The 20,019-nt window shown below is 45.9% G+C and overlaps 2 protein-coding genes across 4 annotated transcripts in view; one reads left to right on the forward strand and one right to left on the reverse strand.

Moving 5' to 3' along the window:
- Positions 1 to 2,179, forward strand: part of snx1a (sorting nexin 1a) — a 12,625-nt gene extending 10,446 nt beyond the window's left edge. For both annotated transcript variants that reach the window (XM_056599467.1, XM_056599468.1), the window contains exon 15: positions 209 to 2,179. In XM_056599467.1, the coding sequence (XP_056455442.1) occupies positions 209 to 259 (51 nt within the window). In that variant the 3' untranslated portion in view covers positions 260 to 2,179. The remainder of the gene's footprint in view (positions 1 to 208) is intronic.
- On the reverse strand, positions 2,019 to 19,880 carry ireb2 (iron-responsive element binding protein 2). Of its 2 annotated transcripts, XM_056599466.1 has the most exons (22): positions 19,783 to 19,880; positions 18,097 to 18,180; positions 17,728 to 17,893; positions 17,477 to 17,614; positions 16,763 to 17,044; positions 16,299 to 16,368; positions 15,996 to 16,179; positions 14,773 to 14,912; positions 13,637 to 13,808; positions 13,133 to 13,233; positions 12,084 to 12,200; positions 11,312 to 11,471; positions 10,159 to 10,294; positions 9,761 to 9,845; positions 8,942 to 9,098; positions 8,241 to 8,365; positions 7,763 to 7,867; positions 6,896 to 7,038; positions 6,073 to 6,220; positions 5,687 to 5,809; positions 4,428 to 4,625; positions 2,019 to 3,839 (listed from the first exon to the last, which is right to left on the reverse strand). In XM_056599466.1, exons 1-22 carry the CDS (start codon positions 19,805 to 19,807, stop codon positions 3,729 to 3,731), a joined length of 2,970 nt encoding a protein of 989 aa, XP_056455441.1. In that variant the 5' UTR covers positions 19,808 to 19,880; the 3' UTR covers positions 2,019 to 3,728. The 2 variants fall into 2 exon arrangements, with proteins under 2 accessions (XP_056455441.1, XP_056455440.1); XM_056599465.1 differs by lacking the exon at positions 19,783 to 19,880 and having other exon boundaries at positions 4,440 to 4,625; positions 18,097 to 19,762.
- Between the last annotated feature and the right edge of the window lie 139 nt (positions 19,881 to 20,019).

Genomic DNA, 20,019 nt, shown 5'->3' on the forward strand with positions numbered 1-20,019 from the left:
TCTATTGTATTCATCATTGTAGCCCTGCTTGATATTCCACTAATATTCTCTTATTGGGTGATTGGGTTCTGAGCATTTAGGCTGTTGTATAGAAGTAGAAAGCGTATTAATGTTTCTTACATTTAGTCATTGAGCGGACAATTCTACAATTGGATAAATCGGGAGCAGTTTCGCACCAATACTAACGTAGCTCCCCATCTCTCCTCAGCTCATTAAATACTGGGATGCGTTCTTACCTGAGGCTAAAGCCATCGCCTAGCCCGTGGACGTTAGCCCTTTGGAGGACAGAAGAGGCTGCCTTCTCTGATACACTTACCTCTTGCCTTTTTTTAAAACCAAGGAGAAGAAGAACAGGTGCATTGTAAAAGGGAGAAGAGATGCAATCCAGTTTTGTTTTTTAAGAAATCACACTATAACACATAGCCCTTTATTCTATTGCATTGATAATTTTATATCTATTTTTTTGTTTAACCGTACACAAATATTTTCTTATTAGACGATGACAAAGAACACACACACACACACACACAGGTAAGTGTTTAACAATGATTCCATTGATTTCCACGGGGATAACGGGGGATTGTTCTCAGGACAGTATACGCCCCCTACATTGATCAGCCAGTCCTCTTAACATTAGCGTTGTTGATTGTTTACAACAGGGCTTCTCGCCCGCGACAAAGGTAAGAGCCAGGGTAGCTCATCGTTTTGTCCGCTGTACAGAAGCTGACTTCTGTTCTCTATAAGGGAGGGGTTGGGATATTGAAAAAAGTATGAAGAGTTATAAAAATGAAATTGGTTACTACAGGAAACCATGTTGGCACTTCCTCCCAGAGTAGTTCTGGCATTTTTCTTTCTTTTTTTCAGATAAAAATAACTGTTGGTTGTGAGATTGTTGCAGAGGATCAGAGCATTATATTTGTTGGCCATGCAAGTGTGGTGTTGGGTAAGGGACAGGGGTTGTTATGTTATATAGGCTGTTGTTGTGACTGTGATGCAGGTCAAGGTCCTGTATATACTGAACGATATTTCACTTGTGTCCAAAACAAAAAGAAACTCACCACAGAACTTTATATGGATGTGCCTTTTTTCAAATTTCAACAAAAAAAAATCTGCCCCCGTAACTTTAATTATAATCTTTTTTCTACGTATTGCAGGGGCATATTGAAATGGCAATTATTTACTAATGACCATAATTAGCTGAAGACATCTAGTTTAGCCAACAGATACATCAAACTGCTGTTATCTTGATCGATTTAATCTGAGTTCAGCATTACCAGTCACCAAAATGATCCTTGTTTTAAACCAGCAATGAGCCCGGTTTCTTTTCCCTTGTTTCGCCTCATTTTATTTGTATGAGAGCTTGAACTTAACGTCATGGGTTGGCCTCGCAGGAAACTGCGGTGCCAGCCCGTATCACTATGGTTACTATCGGAAGACATTCCTTTGCACACGTCACGTTGCTCCTTATAAAAACAATCACTAGACCCTAAATGTCGGAAATTCAGAATTTGTCTTCATATGTAGCCTTCTGTAAATCAAATGCTGCCATCACTTGTGAACGTGCACAGTGTCAAGAAAAATACATGAAATAAAAGTTGCACTTTTCACATTTCTTGGCCTCCCTGGAATTCATATTTTAATGTGGTTTGCACCTCATATGCAGAAAGGTTATTTATGAGTCAACCGGTTGGGCAAAATAACTGGCAGTGTTTAATTTCCTACTGGAGATACGAGTGTCTACGCATGGTATTGTATTAGCGGTGGTGAGGATAGACCTTAATCATATTGGTTGTGGGTTTGAACCTAGAATCGTTGGAAACCATTACAGCTCTTCATTGTTTAAGATAAGCCTTTACTAATCACCCTGGAGTACGTTTAGTTCTGCATTCCATCTCCCAACACATAGCATTTAGAATTGTCCTGGTTTCCCCCCCCACAGTCTTTTCCCAGCCCAACCAACCAATAAAAACACTGGGTAACTAAGGCTTGAAGACACTTCACATAGTTTCCCTGAGAGACTTTCACTTGAATCAAAACACTACTCTTAACTTGGGATGGCAGACTTCTTTATTTGTCACTCGAGTTGCAAATCCAAAGAATAAAACACGGGAACCCTTTTTCTGAAGCTAGAAAAGGTCAGCACTGTGCCTGAACCCAGGGGACACCAGGAACACCTGACTTAGGGGTGGTGGTGGTGGGGTTAGGGGCAGCAGTGGACATCAGTAGCAGATGAACACTTGCTACTTGCTCCAACTTGCTTTGGCCGTCCGTCAAGGCAAACACTGGCTTTCACAACTTTAGACAAAAAAAAGTCGGTTAATGGTAAAAAAAAAGAAATAATCCACATGTAGGTTTAAGTAAATCGCAGTAAACTTCATGACATGCTCAGTTATAATATATGCATAAATGCTGCTTTCCACTTGGTTCTAAATAGCCTGACATGTTGCATTGGATGGATACACAGGTACATAATGCCATCTACTTAAAAGCTCTGCTTCTAGGCTACTGTCCAAACGGCTTGGACACGTGAACGAATGTGAACTCTTCCTTACTCAACGGGAAGGAGTGGGCATGTTTATGGGTGTAAGTAGTTGTATTGAAACGGGGCAACACCTGATGAATGGCAGAAAGGTATGTCATATTGGTGCTCCAGTCCCAAGAGCTGTTGTGCAATAGGAGCTGGGTTCACTAAACCCATCTGCCATGCAGTGCCCTCTCAGTAGCTACGACTCCACTGCATTTCAACCTGAAACACAGGAGCTCATCCATCTGGTTTCACCACAGTCTAGCAAAGCAGAAGAAGTGCATGTGTTGGGGAGAAGAAATGAAGACCGATTTGAATGATGACAGCCACATGGGTAAAACAGCCATTCTAAGGTGCTTTATGGGCATGCCGAAACATCCATCGTGTGGGTAAAACCTCAATGATGAAATCTCTGTGGCATGGGGCGAAAAACCAACAGCATACAAAGTCACAAAGGGCGGAATCCGATTTGTACTCTGATGTGTTCATGGCCTGGATTGGCATACAGACATTTTGTTCCTTATTGACGTCTAGAGCCTACTGACTCATAAATCAAGGAAATGTGGGATTGAGGTGTGGAGGTATGGTTGTGTCAGTGCAGGGTGCGTTGTGGGACCGTCACACACACACACACACATCTGATAACCAGGACATATCTAAGGGGGAGGATCTGTCCCAAGCCATATCACTGGTGGGTCCTGGGTTGGCGAGATCTGAAGCCGTCCTTTCTTGACACCAGTCAGCAATGATGACCAAAAAGTTTTTTTTGTTTTTTTTTGCATCTGCTGTATTGACCCAAGATGTCAGCATGGGCAGAAAGAAGTGATTTCACATTTCCACGTGTGTGTGTGTGTGTGCTCTTGCAAGTGCTCGCATACCTTGTGGCAAACGTCTTATTTCATTCATGCATTCTTGGATGGATGGATGGACCCGTGACGTGTGTTTTGTTGTACTAGCACCGATAGTGGATGTCATTTGTTTCTAACCTTCCGCTTCTTGACTCCAACCTATTTGGGGGGGGGGGGGGGGGGAGAGAACTCAAAGGATTGTTATAAAAACGTGTTGCGCCTGGCCTAGCGAAGCAGGTTTTGTCAGCATGTGTCTCTTCTTGTGTTGCTGGAGGGAGCCTGGCTGTCGGCCACACTGAGCCCACGCAGCCAGATGAGGGCCCCTTTGAGCATGCGAAAGGGGAGTGGGGTTGGTGTTAAATCATTGTCCGAGCAACGTATGGTAACAGGCCTCCGTGACGGTAGTAGATCAGGTCCAACTCGCTGTCGATGAGCGCCGTCACACCAAACGACTTCCCTTCGCTGGTCTGGAGGAACACGGACAGAAGGGCGGTTTGTAAACACGTGTGCCAACATTGAAATAAACCAACACTTTAAAATAGAGAGACGGGCTCAAAGAGCTTCTCTTTTGTAGCCATTCAAAAACGACAGCTTCGATGCAGAGCATTCTTTGTACATTCAATCATCATTTCCATTATATGTCGCTGCTCAATTGAGTTGGTATATTTATGCAGACTCAATCCAACATGAAACAACGCCTGTCGCCATCTTTTCCTTATGGAAACAACACACAGGACTCATGCGTGCATGCGCCGTGGCAAAAGTGAGAGTCAACAAGTGTCGCCATAAAGAGGCGGTAAAAAAATACAAAACAAAAAGGAAACCACTGTCCATGGATTTTAAATAAAGATACTAAGAAATAATATACAACTCTATATTCTTTTACTTATCTATTTTATTTTATGACTGTATCTGAAGCACTTTCAGTCTGCCTCGTGTACGAAAAGTGCTACATAAATAAAGTTGCCTTCCATTGCCTTTCCTATAACTATAATATAAAACACACAACAATAAAACTAAGACACAATATAAAAACCAACGCTTTAAAAACGTACAGGAGAGCCCACCTGCACCGTGAGCGCGTGGCCCAGAGCCAGCTCCTCGGGCAGGCTGATGGAGAACTTCTCCTTCCCACTGAGCTCCAGGGAGTCGGCCGTCTGGCCGGGCAGGAAGCTCAGGGGCAGGATGCCCATCCCCAGCAGCTGGGTCTGGTGGAGCTTCTGGAAGCTCTCGGCGATGATGGCTCGCACCCCCTGCGGAGAGCGGCGGGTGGGGAGGGAAGTGGATGAGGAGGAGGAGGGGAGAACGGTCCCACGTTCACGCAACCCAAGGGGGTCACGGAGCCCTTACGTCCTTGCGGACCCTCCTTGCGTCTACCGCAAGGGCCGGGACGTGCGCCTCCCAAAAAATAGTAACCTTCAGTCGAGGCGACGCAGCAGCGAGGGCTGTGATTGGTCCACTTACTAAGACCCGACGCAGAACCGTAACGGTTCAGTGCTGTGTCGAAGCCTCTGAGTGGCAATTGCGTTGCGTGAACGTGGGACCATAATCAGCCCTTTATGCCGCGTTTCCACTGCAGGGTGCGGAACGGATCGGATCGCAAAGGTGCGGTAGGGAGGGGGCGGTATAGCCCAGCTCAGTTCCGAGGTCGCGTTTCCACTGCCGACAGTACCCTTTGTGGTAGGCCGGATGTCGATCGCCGCGGCAGCTACGTTAACATCGTAAACAACGTCTTCCTCCCCAAGAATGCAGACGAACGTCTCCACCTCCTTGTTCGCCCAAGCAAGCGTTTTACGCGACATGTTAATTGTAAAGAATAATACCTGGAGGCTACTGTTTGTTTGTTTTTATCCCCAGCAGCACGCACCCAGGCTGTGGTGAACCTGTGTCTCTTTCCCTCTCTCTTTCTCCCCCCTGCTGTCCTTCTAATATAGTTAGAATAAATGTACAGCAGCCATAGCTATTATGATTATTTTGGTCAATAATGAAATCACGATGATTCAAACAATTGTTTTTGAGTTTGAAAACATGTGCATGACTCTCCCAAAAATGTCTTTGTAACTTTGCCTTAAGAAAATACACAAAATGGTCAAAAAGAAAATGCTGGAATCTAAAATGATGTACAGATATGTATCCAGCTGTTCTGCACTTTCTATAAAACATTTAATGAAAACTAGTTTTTTGATCGTTGGACGCTAAAAATCGAAATCGCGATAAAATGTATGGACCTGGAAAATCGTAATAAAAATAAAAAATAAAAGAAGAAAAATGTGATTAATCGCCCAGCCCTAGCTTAGTATAAATGAAACATTACCAGCAGGCAGGGTCCTTTGGCCACCCAGTCCCTGGAGCTCCCCGAGCCGTAGTCCTTCCCTGCCAGGATGATGAGGGGGATGCCCTCTCTCTGGTAGCGCTCTGCTGCCTCGAACACATCCAGCTACACAGAGAGAGGGCACACTGGGTCAGGACAGAGGCCTCGCGTCACACACACACACACACACACACACACACACACACACACACACACACACACACACACACACACACACACACACACACACACACACACACACACACACACACACACACACACACACACGTCCCGCATCAAGACAGACAGACACACCCTGCTTCAACACACACATCCTGCAACACACACATCCTGCAACACACACACCCCCACAACCCCCCCCCCCTCACCGTCTGGCCCGATGGGATGTGCAGCGTCTTGGGGCCCGACTTCCCGATGAAGCGGTTCAGCAGCTTGATGCTGGCGAACGTCCCCCTGGTCATCACCGCGTCGTTCCCCCGCCGGGCGCCGTACGAGTTGAACTCCCGGGGCGTCAGCCTGGGGTGGGGGTGGGGGGGAGAGTTAGTGAGTGTGTGTTTGTGAGAGTGTGTGAAAGAGTGCGTGTGTGTGTATGTGTGAGAGAGTGTGAACGAGTGTGTGTGTGAGACTGTATAAGAGTATGTGTATATGTGTGAGTGAGTGTTTAAGAATGAATGACTATGTACAGGTCATACTCAGAAAATTAGAATATCGTGCAAAAGTTCATTTATTTCAGTTACTAATACATTATGTGGACTCATTACATGCAAAGTGAGATATTCCAAGCCTTTATTTGTTATAATTTTGAAGATTATTGCTTACAATAATGCTCAGGAACTCTTTTCAGATGTTTTGGATTAATTAGCTGATTAGAATGTGACGCTTTGAGCCTACATTGTGGAACCTTTTCATAATATTCTAATTTTATGAGATTTTGAATTTGGGGTTTTCATAAATTGTTGTACAAATTGTGAAACAAATAAAGGCTTGGAATATCACACTGCATGTAATGAGTCTATATTATGCATTAGTACCACCTTTTAAGTTGAATTACTGAAATAAATGAACTTTTGCACGATATTCAAATTTTAGGAGTATGACCTGTATGTGTGCTTGTGAGCAAGCGTGCGTGCGTGCATGCGTGTGTGTGTGTGTGTACTCATGTAGGCGTGTGTGCGGCTGCGTTCCCCTCACCGTTTGCTCAACAGGTACTTGGCGGCGGCGCTGACCCGGGAGATGCTGCCGGCAGGGGAGATGTGATCGGTGGTCACCTTGTTGCCTAGGAACAGCAGGGCGTGGGCGTGCTCTATGGAGCGGGGGGGCTGCAGCTCTTTACTCTGGAACACAGGGGGCGGCAGAGAGCAGGGTGGTGAGGGGGGCTAATGGTGGAAGCTACCGCCATCTCACTGTAGGAGTTATGAACTATGAACTAACTGTTGGTCCATATATGGGCAGGAGTTCCTGAGTGGGGGTCAGGCTGATGTTGCTTGTTTTACTTAAACTTTATTTTCAATGTTGATAATGGATCTCTCTAATTGCAGACCATATTAATGTCAAACCCATCCGTGAAACCATTTACATCTACTTACTACTGACATATTTTCTATTTTTAATTATTTTTTGTGCTTTGCATGTGGGATAATTCGATTGTTTTAATCTAATTATAATTTCTACGACAGTCCTCGTTTCCTGTCTGGGATGAGTAAAGCACCACTCTGTCTATTCGATGTTAGTGCTACACGTGAACCTCCTAAGATGGCGCAAATTGATTGGTTCGCTATCTCGGGAAATTGGGCACTATCCCATGATTGAGATCTCAAACTCGGGATATTGTTTTATCGTAAAATGTCCCGCTTTGCAACGCTAATAAACCGCTAATAAAAACAAATAAATCCCGGCAAAAAGTGTTATCTTGTTTATTTTTGGAGTGTTCACGTGTAGTATATACTAAAACAATTATTCACCTCAGGCTCCGTGAATAGACCTTCGGTCTCGGGGGGGGGGGGCTATTCCCCACTACTCACTCTGCCTTCGGCGAATAGTTGTTACATAACCACTGACCAGCTTGTGGAAGAAGGCGGGCTGGCGGATGTAGGTGGACTTCTGGTCCCAGGGGAACACCGCAGTCTCCGGGCACTCCAGGTTGCTCCACAGCGCGTTCCCCTTCTGCAGGAGAGCACAGCACCAATCAGCACCAACGGGGGAACTGACTAAAGGGCTGACTACGGTTCCACGTTCACGCAACGCAAGGACCACGCAGACGCTTCGACACGGTCCTGAACCGTTATGGTTCCGCGTGGGGTGATTGGTCCGTCGAGCGGACCAATCACAGCCCTCGCTGCTGCGTCGCCTCGACGGAAGGTTAACATTTTTTGGGAGGCGCACGTCCTGGACGCAAGGAGGGTCCGTAAGGACGTAAGGGGTCCGATACCCCCTTGGGTTGCGTCAACGTGGGACCATAATCCACCCTTTACTGCCCCCCGTTCCAGCTAGCAGCCGCTGGTGCTGTGAGTCAGGGGGGGGGGGGTTAAGACCTCACCTCCATCCTGCTGTTGAGCTCCTGGAAGATGGAGGAGACCACCGTGTCCTCCTCCATCTGCTGCACCTCCTCTCTGGACGGCCACACGTCACGAAGGAACACCTCCTTCCCCTCGGGGGTCACCCCTGAGAGAGGGAGAGTGAGAGAGGCAGAGAGAGAGTGAGAGAGGGAGAGGGAGAGAGAGTGAGAGGGACCTCCATCTCCCAGGATAACTCCTGCCCCCAGTCTAACCTGGCTGTACGATTTAGCCGGTACCTGGAGCTGGGCGATTAATCGTTGTTTAATCGTAATTCTAATTTATGGTCAATAATCGATTTTTTTTTTTAAAAAGAAAATCAATTATTGAAAAACAAAAATACCTTTTTTTTTTTTTTTTTTTTTTTAAAGAGTAAAATGTCAACACAGTGTTTAGAGTTTGCCTAAAGTCTGTGGCAAACAAATGTTGCTTTTGTTAAATCATTGGTTATCTTCAAAATAAAATCCAAACTTAAAAAATACATATATATGTCATTCATAGAAAAAATGATAGATTAAAATCAATAATCGGGTTTGGTTTGAAATAATAAAAATAAGAAAATAAAATACGATTTTATTTTTAGGCCAAACCGGCCGGCCCTACCGGTATCTACTCCACCCTCCTCAGCTACAGCCTAGCGCTAAGCCTACAGTGTTTACCATCCGCTGCACACACGCACACTTACCCAGGGGTTCCTTCTCAAAGTCGATGTCCACTGTCCCTGCGATGGCGTATGCCACCACTAGGGGGGGCGAGGCCAGGTAGTTGGCGCTCACGCAGTCAAACAGGCGCCCTTCAAAGTGCCTGTTGCCCGACAGCACGCCGCACGCCACCAGGTTCCCCTACAACACAAGGGGGAGAGGTTGGAACCGTTCCGAGGTGTTCGTCCATCCCTCCAGAGTTGGGGAGAGGCTAGTGCCAGGCCAATCAAAGTAGAGCTCTGGATCTTTTGTGCCAACCCCAAGTAGGGCTCTGGATCCTTTGTGCCAACCCCAAGTAGGGCTCTGGATCCTTGTGCCAACCCCAAGTAGGGCTCTGGATCCTTTGTGCCAAACCCAAGTAGGGCTCTGGATCCCTTGTGCCAACCCCAAGTAGGGCTCTGGATCCTTTGTGCCAACCCCAAGTAGGGCTCTGGATCCCTTGTGCCAACCCCAAGTAGGGCTCTGGATCCCTTGTGCTAACCCCAAGTAGGGCTCTAGACTCTAGAAACCTTATAAGCTCTATAATAGTGGGCGTGGGTGAATGAGTTATAAGCTAATTTTTACCTGATAATAAATAATTGAGGAGGTTTCACACCGTCTCATGAGAGGCCCTTGATACACGAGAAGATGATTTCTGATTAGTATCATGAGAAAACGACCAGGGTGTTTTTAGGGGCAGATGACGATTGGGTTAACAACAATGCGTGTGGAACCGGATGAGCAAATACTTTAGAAATGTGGGGGTCGCAAAAGACCCACACGAGTTGGGAGCATCTGGAGGATGGATCCAGGGCACAATGTACCTGTTTGATGGCCTCGGCCACGCCTTCGGGCAGAGGGGCCGTGTTGCCCACACAGGTGGCACAGCCGTACCCTATCACCTCAAAGCTGCAGAGAAACAATAATAAGGAGAACAAGTCACACAATGGCGCTTTGTGAGGAGGAGGTTGTGTGTGTCTCATTGACTTTGCATGGGCCGCTCTCGAAATGCATTGTGGGTCAATCCATTCTGTCGACGCCGAAGTTGAGAAATGTTCAATATTTCAGGCAGCGACGGATCCGTCGGCCAATCAGATTGCGTTACCCAAACGTCAGACATGCCCTTCATCCGTCAACGGACAAGCACAATGTGATTGTGTGAGTGTGAGTGTGAGTGTGAGTGTGTGTGTGTGTGTGTGTGTGTGTGTGTGTGTGTGCCCACCCCAGCTGGCTGAGGAAGGGCAGGACCCCACTGGTGTTGAGGTACTGGGTCACCATTCCGGTCCCGGGGGCCAGGCTGGTCCTGATGTAAGGCTTGACGCCAAGCCCCGCCTCTACCGCCTTCTTCGCCAGCAGACCTGTCAGTCAAACAACGTGCGCAATTAGAATAGAATAATGTCGGAATAAATTACTTCATAAAAATGAAAAAAAGCATGTCTGTCAAAAAAGAAAATCTATTATTAAAAAAATAATAATAATATTAAAATAAATGGGGAAATAAAGGGATGCAATGATACTCAATACTGGATTGATTATGTATTTGCATCTATATGGATGAATCCTGTCATAACAAGATGAAATACTTAACTGTAGGGAGCTCGAGGATATTCTGATTGTTTTAAATCCTTCAGCTAACTTAGAACACGGTGACGACTAGGAACCAAGGACAAAGAAACTAAAGTGTTGTGCTGTGTTGAACTTGCTCTGGACACATATGTATGTATATATATATATATATATTAGTGCCGTCAGTTAAAAGCATTATTAACGGCGTTAACGCAAACCAATTTTTTTATCGCGCGATTATCGCAATTCTTTTTTTTTTTTTCTTTGGTTCAAAACAAAGAAGCAGTAGCCTGACTGCTATGTTCAAGGCAGTATGTTTGTATGTTCATCGTTTAATTGCACAATAGGCTTTCTTTTTGTATCGTCCTGTTTTGATCAGTATATGCCAATGTTGTTATCAATAAAAAACCATTTGCACAAGGCGAGCCGATGCACTTCTCCATGTTGATAAGAGCATTAAAATGAGAAAAATTAATGGGACAAAAATCAAGGGATATTTAGCATATAAAAAACATTTGAGTTAACTATGGCATTAATGCAATTAATTGCGATTAAATATTTTAATCGCTTGACAGCACTAATATATATATATATATATATATATATATATATATATATATATATATAGATTGATATTGATAGATACTTTAATGTCCCAAAGGGCCATTTTTCTTGGACTATATATACTTTACATATATATATTTGGTGAACACTTTGATGATGGCCCTCGTGGTACACAAAGCCCTCTCATCATTAACATCGTCGAGCCAGACGTGCCCGTACTCGTGCCGGTCGTCACGGAGACCCACCTGCAGCCAGCATCACGGACGGGTTGCAGTTGTTGGTGCAGCTGATGACGGCGGCGATGACCAGGGAGCCGTGGGCCAGCTGGTACTCCTGGCCCGCGTGCTGGAAGGGGACCTGGGTCTGCAGCCGGTCGGGGGCCACGTGGAAGCCTTTGAAGCCCACCTGGCGCCGGGAGGAGGACGGGTTGAGGACACGCACGTTGATCTAGAGCCACTCTCAGTGGGTTTCTTCTCAGATGTCATTCCTGAGTGGACTAGGGGCTAGGGGTGAGGGCTAAGGTATGGTTCCACGTTGACGCAACGCGAGGGGGTTTACGGACCCCTTACGTCCTTGCGGATCCCTCCTTGCGTCCACCGCGAGGGCCGGACGTGCGCCTCCCAAAAAGTAACCTTGCGTCGGGGCGACACAGCAGCAAGGGCTGTGATTGGTCCGCTGACATTAACCAGACGTAAACCTGACGCAGAACCAAAACAGGCTCACGACTGCGTGGTCATTGCGCTGCGTCAACGTGGAACCGTAACGAAGCCTTAAGGCCTCTTGCTCAGGGATTCCTACGGGTAAACGGGGGTACCTGGGGATTTGAACCAAGAACCTGTTGGCTGGGAGTATAACACCCTAATCCCTAAATAAATGTCGGGAATATTTATTTACTTAAATTAAGATTGAGATTTCCAGATTTTGATATACAGCATGTATGACAAAGTGAACAACTGCATCAGGGGACCTGACACCGAACATACGTGTGGCGATGCACAGGGAAGGCTGGACCCTTACCTTCTCCTTCAGACAGCTGTGGAAGTCCACCTTCATGTCGCTGACTGCCACCCTGTCCTGGGGCCTCTTGGGGCCGCTCACGTAGGGGATAAAGGAGCTCAGTTGGATCTCTATCACCTGTGGGAAGAGCACAGTTCCAGGCTAAAGGGTGTGTTGTCTGTAGAGTGAACCTGCACAGCTCTAAAGTCGCCATTACCGGTCGCCCCCTAAATCGACACCCCGCAGAACGGCGGTCTGCGGGGTCTGAACCCGATTGTCCACAGGCTACCTGTAGGCTTGCATGAGCAACATTTCCAACCCTTGCATGCGCCTTTATGACACCCATCTAATATTCACTGCAAGCCGCTTAGGATATAAGTGCATGCTAAGGGTCTCATAGTAGCTCCAAGGTTTAAGTACTAAGCCTTTGGCTCCAAGGCTCAGCCTGTACAACTAAGGGAACACACACACACACACACAATGCAATGTCAACCGTGCAAGGCCCCAACCGGGCCGGTTGCTGAAGGGGCTGGTCGTCTTGCTCAAGGACCCTTTCTACAAGGAAGGCCAGAGCGGTTGACCGAGCCAGAGAATGTTCCTCCTCCTAAGAATAGACGTCTTGCACATTCAAACTCCCTCCTACTGCAACCTGCTGTGAAGCCATTTCCATTGTTTAGTTGCATCTATTGTTCACAGAGAGTCACCAAGGCAGCCGTTTTCCTGCTAGGCCACTCTAGCCCGGAACCCCTAAACCTTAAAGAAACCGTAAACTTCATACATCGAAGACTGCCGTTCTGAGTGTGCATTTTGTACTTTGTGAAACAATTGTCCTCTGAGGCACCGAGTCTTGTAACACATGCAAAACCTTAAATTATGTATCCACAGTTCCTTCACTCTCTGAGGTTATGGTTATGATGAGGCGCATGCATGTGGCTCCTGCGTGCCGACTGCGGCGCAGACATTGGGGATTGAACACGGACCCCCTTACCACCAGACCATCCAGTCCCACATCTCCACCCCCACCCCCACCACCACCACCACCACCCGACACAGACACAGACTCCACCTACCTCTGAATAGACAGGGTCCTCTTCAGAGTCCTCGTAGGTTCTGAAAAGGTTCACAGCCTTCATGTACGACTCCAGTAGTTCAAGTTTCTCCGGGCTGAAGTCTGGAGGGGAAACAGAAGGATTACAGGAAAGGCTTGCAGAAAGTGTTCACTAACATTAAGACACAACAGATCACAACAGAACATTGCCTGCCAATGCAGGCTCTTGCTCGACAGGTGCAGATCCCTATCGGTTACACTGGCTTGATCTGCAGTCCTACTGAATAAATGGAAAACATGCATTTCCAGACAACTGAAATTGGTTTGTGTGTGTATGTTTGTGTGTGAACGGTTGAAATTCTTTATTGACAAAGGGATCAAACACAAAGAAAGCCCAAGGGCTTATACACATTGTGTGGCTTTTGGGTGAAACATTATGTGTATGTGGGTCATTTTGTGACCCACATACTGAAATCCCACACCAATGTTTCACCGATAATGTTGAAAGTCTCTCTCTGGGACTCACTGGTCTTGTTAAAGTGCTTGAGTGTGACTTGGTCGATGGGGAAGAAGCTGACGGTGGCGTTGTATTCAGGGCTCATGTTGGCGATGGTGGTCCGGTCGGGGACCGAGAGCTGCGACACCCCTGGGCCAAAGAACTCCACAAACCTCCCGGCGATGTTCGCCTGCCGCAGGTGCTGAGCGGAAGGAAGAACACACGGGAAAAAGAACAGTCAGAATACATCGTACCACAGCAGTGTTGAACACTTAATCCTGATTGGACAATCACCTTCCAAGGGAGCAAGTTTTAACACTCCAAATTCAATGCACGACAAATCGAATATTAACAACACACTTGTTTCTTTGACTATGCAAAAACAACATGATGACAGTGCCACAGAAAGACAAACACACAACGAGCCTGGTCGCTGAAGCTCGGGGTACATGACTGAACATGTTGCTCTGTTGCTGTCAAGACGGAGCAAAGCCAGGAGAGATGGTCTGCTCACTCTGCTCAGAGCCCAAGCTTCAGTCATAAACAGACCTGTTCATACCAGGGGGAAACAGCTGTTTACCACTAGTGTGGACTGTATGAGTATGGGGTGACGGCAAACAAACATATCCCACCAAAATCTTCAAAACATTTATTCTTTTAGCTCAGCGTTCTTCCAAATATGTTGTGTGCAAGTAGGGCTGGGCGATTAATTGAATTTTGATCGCGATTTCGATTTTTAGCGTCAAACACTCACAAAATTAACATAATCGAAAAAAAAAAAGTTACAATATTTTATAGAAAGGGCAGAACAGCTGGATGCATATCCATCTGTATACGATTTTAGATTGGAAAAAAAAAATATTGGCGGAATTTAAAAGTTCTCAATTACACATTTTTTTGGGGAGAGACATGCTGAATAAGTGCAACATGTTTTCAAACTCAAAAATAAGCGTTTGAATAATCGGGATCTCAATATTGACCAAAACAATCGTGATTATGATGTTTCCCATAATCGAGCAGCCCTATGTGTAATACATTCATTGTTGATATATCATCTGAATCTCTCTGATTCAGATGCATTTGAATTGTTCATTTACTCTTCTTTCAGTGTTGTCTCCATTGTCAACCGGCAGCCTTCAGAAGGGAACATTATGGCTAGCGGTTACCTTGGTGATGCCCAGGACCACGTCGATGGAGGTGGTCAGAGGGTTGATGCAGCCCTCCAGCTTACAGCCCACCACCTGGGGCAGAGTCAGGGCCACCGGCTGGCCCAGCATCACCGCCTCGGCCTCGATCCCCCCCACACCTGCACAGGTGAACTCAGCGTCACGAGGCTGACCGGGTTATACACTAGAGAGCTTATGGGGAGGGGCAAGCTGCTGGGTTGTGAGACATTAGACATTCAGCATACATTTATGGCTCTGCCGTTTTTTATTCACTTTTAACGTCCAAAAACACAAAAGCAGTTGCAATTTGCCCAGGTTTGGATGAGCACATCCATTGCATAGAATACACTTTGGAAGCAAGTTTGACCTTAAATAAAAAATGGTTTAATATCTCTCCTAGTAACATGTTCATACCTTCAATTATGTATCCACAGTCCCTTCAGACACTCTGAGGTTATGGTTATGGGAAGGCCCATGCATGCTGAATGCGGTGCAGACATTGGGGATTGAACATGAACCCCCTAACCACACTAGACCGTTTTGCTGTGCCTCGGTTTTTTACTTCCAGAAACAAAACAACAAAGCAGTTGTAATTTCCCCCAGGTTTGGATGAGCACATCCATTGCATAGAATCACTTTGGAAGCAAATTTATTTTATAAAATAAATGTTTAATATCTCTCCTTCACACTGATATCTGTTTAACAAAGTTCCCGCTACGGTGAGTTGGACATCATTATACACCGGGGGGCCTAAATCCAGCGATCTGATTGGTTCCTAACTGTTGTATAATGAGCGTATACATAACTGCTATGACGCCCGATCATTTTGTGAAAGTATCACTCCGCGCCTTGAAGTGGAAACCGTTACAACCGTTCTCTCGGAGGGACGCTAAAGTGTGTTGCATGGCGACCGTCGTGCATTTTGAAGGCAGCCAGGAGGGACTACTTTTTGGTAGTCTTTAATAAAACGGCTACTTTGACTTTCTTGGTTTCTTTTTAAATGTAGTGTGTCTATGACTTTCGTTTCGCCATAACAGTAACCGTTGTATAAAAGCAATAGATCACTTCAGTCAGTGGCATGTGCTCATTATACCACTGTGAAGGGGGTCGCCGGCTTAATTGTATAACAGGGGAGGCGATTTGAAATCCATAATAAAGTCAATCCAGAACTGTGTTGGTATTTTTGGTTTAGGGGGGGCTCGCGGTGTGGCGGCGTGTCTTACCCCATCCCAGGACCCCCAGTCCGTTGATCATGGTGGTGTGGGAGTCGGTGCCCACAACGCTGTCGGGGTACACCAGGCCGTCGCTGACGTGGACCACGCGACACAGGTGCTCCAGGTTCACCTGGTGAACCGCGCCCACGTCCGGCGGGACCACGTTCACGTTCTGGAACGCTTTGGAGCACCACTGCCAGGACCAAGGAGACACCGCGGTTTACACACTTTTACACATTTTACTGTAATAAAAAAATCAAATGTCAAAATCCACTTTTGATGTGCCTTAAAACATATGAAGTAGCGCACTACCTTGAAAAACTGCAGCCTCTCTTTGTTGCGGATCAGCTCCATCTCTTGGCTCTTCAGTGCAGTTTCTGGTCTGCAGGTTAAACACAGAAACAAAAGAAAGTTTAGCTTAGGTTTTTCCTAACTATTACAGCCTTTGTAATAGTTAGGGAATTACAAAGGCTCTATTTTAATAGAGCCTTATCTATTTTCGGAAATATGTTTGCCACATGTGCTGTAACATCAATTCTCCAGTTCAGTAGTTTGTACTCATTTGCATGTGGCTATGAATCAATAGGCCGTCCGTGGGTACAGAAGAGAGCTCTAGACTTTGCCTTCTTTAATCAAACAAACCGACAAACATCTACAGCTTATAAAGCAGCAAGCTCTCGGTCGTGACCCCCACGTACTTTTCCGGGCAACCCCCAAATGGGAACCAGCGTGTGAGCTGCCTCTCCACCATCATCACCCAGCGCCTCAAGACTTACTCAGAGACGGGCTGCAGGTGGAAGGGGCAGAGCAGGGGCGAGTTCTCTATCTGCTGGACGGCCGGGGGGTGTTTGCCTGGGGAGGCCGGGGTGTCGCTGCAGCTGCCCTTGCCACAGGATCCCCTCGCAGCTCCACAATGGGCGCCCCCACCCCGAGGCGGCTGCCTGGGCCCGCTGCCTGGGGCAGAGGAGACGGGGGCGGGGGTGGAGGAGGAGGAGGAGCGAGGCGCGCCCTGGCTCTGGGTCTCTCCTCCGCCGGGGTTGGGTGTGTTCTGGATGGCACTGGAGGGTTCATCGGGGTTATACTTTGTAGACTTGATAATTGTAAAATACAAATAGGAAATACACTGTACCAAAAATAGCGTTGTCCTTCTGGGACTGTAGCTACAGAAGCACGGGCTTATAGACCTTAGAGACCAGCTTATGCAGACATCATATGGGCCAAGTAGCAAGTGTAGACATTTGGTGCTTGAACACAATCAGCAACACGCACACATACAATATATGTTTAAGACTGAGACCCACCCAGTTAGAAGGTGAGAGGACTAACCTTATTGAAATCACTATCAATCAGCATTGACTACAGACATATCCAGGAAATGTTAAACTACGAGCTAGTTGCAACGTACGTTTTGCAACTTTAAGGGGCCACTCACTTAATTCAAGTATAAGGCTAAAAAGTAAAGAGCTTAAGGGCTGTGTCGGTGACCTTACCATTTGCTGAAGTCGATCTGTAGCGAGTGGTCCACTATGAGGTCGGTGGGACAGACTGGGTTGACGCGGTAAGGGTCCACACCGTGTTTGACCAGCGCATCTCGCATTGCCGCCAAATCCACCATGGCGGGAATACCCCTATGGGCGTTAAAACAGAAAAAATAAGCACGGGTTCAGATGGCAACGGGTCAAGAGTGCAGCAGTGTTGAGTGTGCCGTCTGTGTGCGGAGCATCAGGCCCGGCAGACTCACGTGAAGTCCTGGAGAAGGACCCGGGAGGGAGGGAACGGCACCTCAGCCACATTCTGCTGCTCCTGCCAGTCCAGATAGTTCTGGACGTCCACCTCTTTCACGTAAAAGCCGTCACATTTACGAATGGCCGCCTCCAATAAGACACGGATGGATAGAGGCAGTTTTCCTGAAGTAAAATATAAATTGTTAAAGCTCATTGTTTCCATTTTTTGCACATTGTTTATGTTATTTTAAAACTAAGATTGTATCAACAATGCTTTGTTGGCTCGAACATCTCAGCCACCATCCAGAATTAACAAAATGTTTAAAACAAACTAAAACAGAAGGTGACAAAAGCAGAGGCTACAGAGTTGGCTGGTCCAGACTTACCATATCTTGGGTCATTTAATTTTTGTGGATTGAAAAATTTAACACCATCATTCAGTGTGTCAATCAAATGGCTGTACGGATGCTCTGTAAGAGAAAGATAATACTGATAAGTGGATGACCTAGACATAATACTTTTTTGGTATCCCACTGTAGACCAATATAGTAACTTAACATGCAGATATCTAACAACGTTTATTAAAATAACAACAATGCTTGAGCAAAGATAATACTGATAAGTTGATGACCTAGACATAATACTTTTTTGGTATCCCACTGTAGACCAATATAGTAACTTAACATGCCGATATCTAACAACGTTTATTAAATAACAACAATGCTTGAGCAAAGCATTGCATATTTGCATTGCTAAAAAAAATGCTAGGAACCACTACAGGAATATTTTTTATTATCCTATAAACCACCATCTAAAAAAATATAAATTTGAATGGTGTTGTGTACATTAGCTTCCCAACGTGTCAGTTGTTGAAAATAATATGGAGCTCAGTGCTGATATTGAAAGACAGGCTTGAGAATGAAAGGATTGAACTGGTCAGGTTTAATTTCTTTATGAATAATCATTGTTCCTCACGTTGATGCCTCCAACATATACTGAAGTCCAGTTAAACACAACGCTAACAGATACAAATATTGTGTGTTAATAAAAGTGGCCTTGTGTGTCAATATTGGTGGTGGTTAGTGAGGTCCCCCCCTTCACTTTAGGCGTCTTTTTGAGTGTTATTAATTTCTTCATGTTTAACCTCTGTCTTATAACTTTATGCTCTGTAAGGTGACCTTGAGTGTCTTGAAAGGCGCCCTTTAAATACAATTATTATTATTATTATTAATCCAATGACTAATAACGACCACCCGTGTTTGTTAGAGACTGGTCAGGCACCGGCAAAACCAAGACATTTCTGGTGATCCTGACTGTATAGCAGCAGCATAAATGGTTGTGGGGACTAAGGAAACGCCACAAAACCACTTTAATCGATGAATAGACTACCCCAGTGTGGGGTAGTCTACCAAGGTTCAACCTCATATGAAGTGCAACATGAACAAGTAAAAAACATGACGCGACGCAGGCGGTTCTACAGATAATAACATGCAAGTGTCCCGTTAATCAAGGCCTAACCATTGCAATAATGGCATGATTCACTCATGACAACAATGCGACCATCTATGCTAGGCAAAGGAGTGGGGGTAGATTCGTTCACGGGTGAGATTATTGCGTGCGAAAAGATAAAACGTCCTTCCTCGTCATAACACTACCCACAACACTAGCAGCGGTGCTAGCTTTGCTGCTCTGGAAGAGATAAGACTTGCTCGGTTCACACCGGGTCTATACTGACACATATTGTCCCGCTTCACTTCGACACTTCACGGGGTTGCTTGACAAAATAGAAACGCTTCATTTAACAATGTTCTTCTCGCATATTATGCCGTAAAAGTACAAACACAACGCGTAGCCGAGTGTTCAACTCGGCTTCAAGAGGCGGTCTTCGGGTGCCATCCACCTCCAGCTAACAGTTTGAGGCTATATGTTATTGACGTCAATGTATTGAATTGACTGTTATAACACATCACAGGCCTTCAATGATACATGTATAATGGTGTCGCCAACAAATTCCCACCACTGGATAAGAGATTTGCACAATAATACTTGTTCATCCGACGATCTCTCTTTACCTTTGACAAGAGCAGCGTACGCCATGATGACTGCTGAAATGAGCACGGCCGTCCTCGTGACGTCGCTTGATGTCGTTTGACGCGTTCTAGAGCCACGCCCCCTGGACTATTTACCAACAGAGGCCAGTTTGTGCTGTACGTCGATATGGTTGTAATGGATTCGAAAAGTACCAATGGATCAAATATATTACACTGAATGAAATTATTATAATACATTTTATTATCTTATTAACTATG

This window comes from Gadus chalcogrammus, chromosome 9 (genome assembly GCF_026213295.1).
Source record: "Gadus chalcogrammus isolate NIFS_2021 chromosome 9, NIFS_Gcha_1.0, whole genome shotgun sequence".
NCBI classification, from domain to species: domain Eukaryota; kingdom Metazoa; phylum Chordata; class Actinopteri; order Gadiformes; family Gadidae; genus Gadus; species Gadus chalcogrammus.

Excerpts from the sequence above, each read along its gene's own strand:
- ireb2 (XM_056599465.1), bottom strand. The coding sequence starts at position 18,460 with ATGCAAATATGCAATGCTTTGCTCAAGCATTGTTGTTATTTAATAAAC. Across the intron at positions 13,809-14,772 it reads TGGTCCTGGGCATCACCAAG|CACCTGCGGCAGGCGAACAT; the intron begins GTAACCGCTAGC and ends CCTTCCGCTCAG. Across the intron at positions 9,846-10,158 it reads CCCTTCCTCAGCCAGCTGGG|CTTTGAGGTGATAGGGTACG; the intron begins GTGGGCACACAC and ends GTTTCTCTGCAG.